The sequence below is a fragment of the Corvus brachyrhynchos genome, unplaced genomic scaffold (genome assembly GCF_000691975.1).
Source record: "Corvus brachyrhynchos isolate BGI_N302 unplaced genomic scaffold, ASM69197v1 scaffold117, whole genome shotgun sequence".
In the NCBI taxonomy this organism is placed as follows: Eukaryota; Metazoa; Chordata; class Aves; order Passeriformes; family Corvidae; genus Corvus; species Corvus brachyrhynchos.
The window spans coordinates 474022-475908 of NW_008238833.1; the positions used below are offsets into that span (position 1 = coordinate 474022).

General features: G+C 42.1%; 1 protein-coding gene across 1 annotated transcript in view; it reads left to right on the forward strand.

The window, feature by feature from the left end:
• ANKRD49 (ankyrin repeat domain 49) overlaps positions 1 to 1223 on the forward strand; it is a 3242-nt gene extending 2019 nt beyond the window's left edge. The window contains exon 3 of the mRNA XM_008636778.2: positions 1 to 1223. This exon is cut by the window's left edge and continues 24 nt beyond it. Within this exon, the coding sequence (XP_008635000.1) occupies positions 1 to 234 (234 nt within the window). The 3' untranslated portion in view covers positions 235 to 1223.
• Positions 1224 to 1887: the final 664 nt, after the last annotated feature.

Below are 1887 nucleotides of genomic sequence, written 5' to 3' on the forward strand. Positions count from 1 at the left end.
CAGCAGGGCGCAGACATCAACGCACAGACAAATGGTCTGCTGACACCCCTGCACATTGCTGCAGGAAACAAAAACAGCAGGGAAACCCTTGAACTCCTGCTGATGAACCGCTATGTGAAGCCAGACTTGAAAAACAACTTGGATGAAACTGCCCTTGACATTGCAAGGAGGACTGATATATATCACTACCTTTTTGAAATTGTAGAAGACTGCATAAATGCAGTGTCCCCATAAAAGCTTGTGAATGTGAGGTTCTCTGCCTCTTTCTTGTTAGTGTTCTGCATGCCCATCGGTGGTGGTCTGTCTCTTTCAATGAGGTTTTAATGTAAGATACTTCAGTATTCTCCTCAGGCAAAATGTCACTTCCTGCAGCGCAGCCCAGTGGTCACGCTCGTACTTTGAAGCGTTACTGCTGTTAGTCAAGGTAGTCAGAAAGTCTCAGTAATTTCTGTGAGTTTCCATTGAATTAGTGCAGATTTGCAGAGGCCTTTGTAAGTTGTCTCTAGTGTCAAAGCAGGAGGGAAAACTGGAATATTTACTTGATGTGGAAAAATTCTGGCTTGGTTATGCAGAGTTTATTACAGCTCACTTGAAAATTATTTTTTGAGAAATTTTAACTTTTTTAAAACTGCATGAAAGCTCAGAATGAATGTAACTTATTTGGGTGATACACAAAATGTTAAATGAACCTGATGTAAGGCTTATTATAAAATAAAATATTTGACCCAAAGTATTTTGTCATATTTTTAATTGAAAGCCCATTTATCAATGCAATTGCCTGCTCGTAAATCAAATGCATTATTCATAGGATAAGAAAGTAGTTTTGGTTTATTTTTTTTTCCTGGTGCTTTTCAAGGAAGTGACTTTCTATCAACATCCTGTTTACTTTTCCCTTGCAATTAAGTTGCCTAAAAACTTAATGGCAAGAATGTGGCATTAGTTGGAAAAAATGAGCCACAACCATGTGAGAATAAACAACCAGCATACTGTTGTGTTTGATTTAGTTACAGCTTATTTAGTATTTCTCTCTCAGTTTTGAGTTAGTACACTAAAATTTCCCTGTGGTAAGGGCATGCTGTATGATTTTCAACTTCAACTTTACTATCTGTAATTTAGAAGTGGAGAAAGTTGCTTCTCTGTTAAACAAATTGACCTGAAAATTGAATGTAAGAGCTGAAGTACTGTCACTATGAGAGCTGTAATAAACACTTCACTGTCCCATGCAGATGCCTTACTGAGTGATCCCAGGCTCCTTCCACTAAAACATATGAAGCACAATTGTAGCAGTAGCAGCAGCAGCAGCAGTAGGTTTGGGTTATGTTGGCCCGCAGTTGGTGCTCTGATCAAGCTACTGTGGAGGGTGTCTCAGTAACCTGCCTTTTAGAAGCAGTGTGTAATGTTCAACACTTGTTAGATAACGAAGCACAACCTCTAAGCTATGAATGGTATAAGATGATTTTAATGCCTATTATCTTTCAAAGTTTGGTTCCAGAACATCTGTGGAAGATCAATATACCTTGAAATGCATCAACAAATAACAGAGATGTGGATTTCAAGGCCACCTCAGTCCAATAAGCAATGTCTGAAGATGCCTCCTTTTATGACCAAGCAGTACTTTTGAGTATCAGTAGATCTGCATCTAAACTGGACTCTGTCATTCTTCCCCTCAGTCCGGCATTGCCTCGGGCGAGGGTGACACAGCATCCTTCCGTGGTGACAGCCCACAGGGGTACAGAGTTCGTGATCTGCGTGCCCCGCTCCTGTGGCCATGATGAGTGGCACAAATGAGCAGCTCTTACTGGTACCCAGAGCCGTCCCCCACCCCGTGCGCCGAGCGGCGGCCAGGGCCTGCTGTCCCTGGGGCTGGCGGCTGCCCTACCCTGCCTC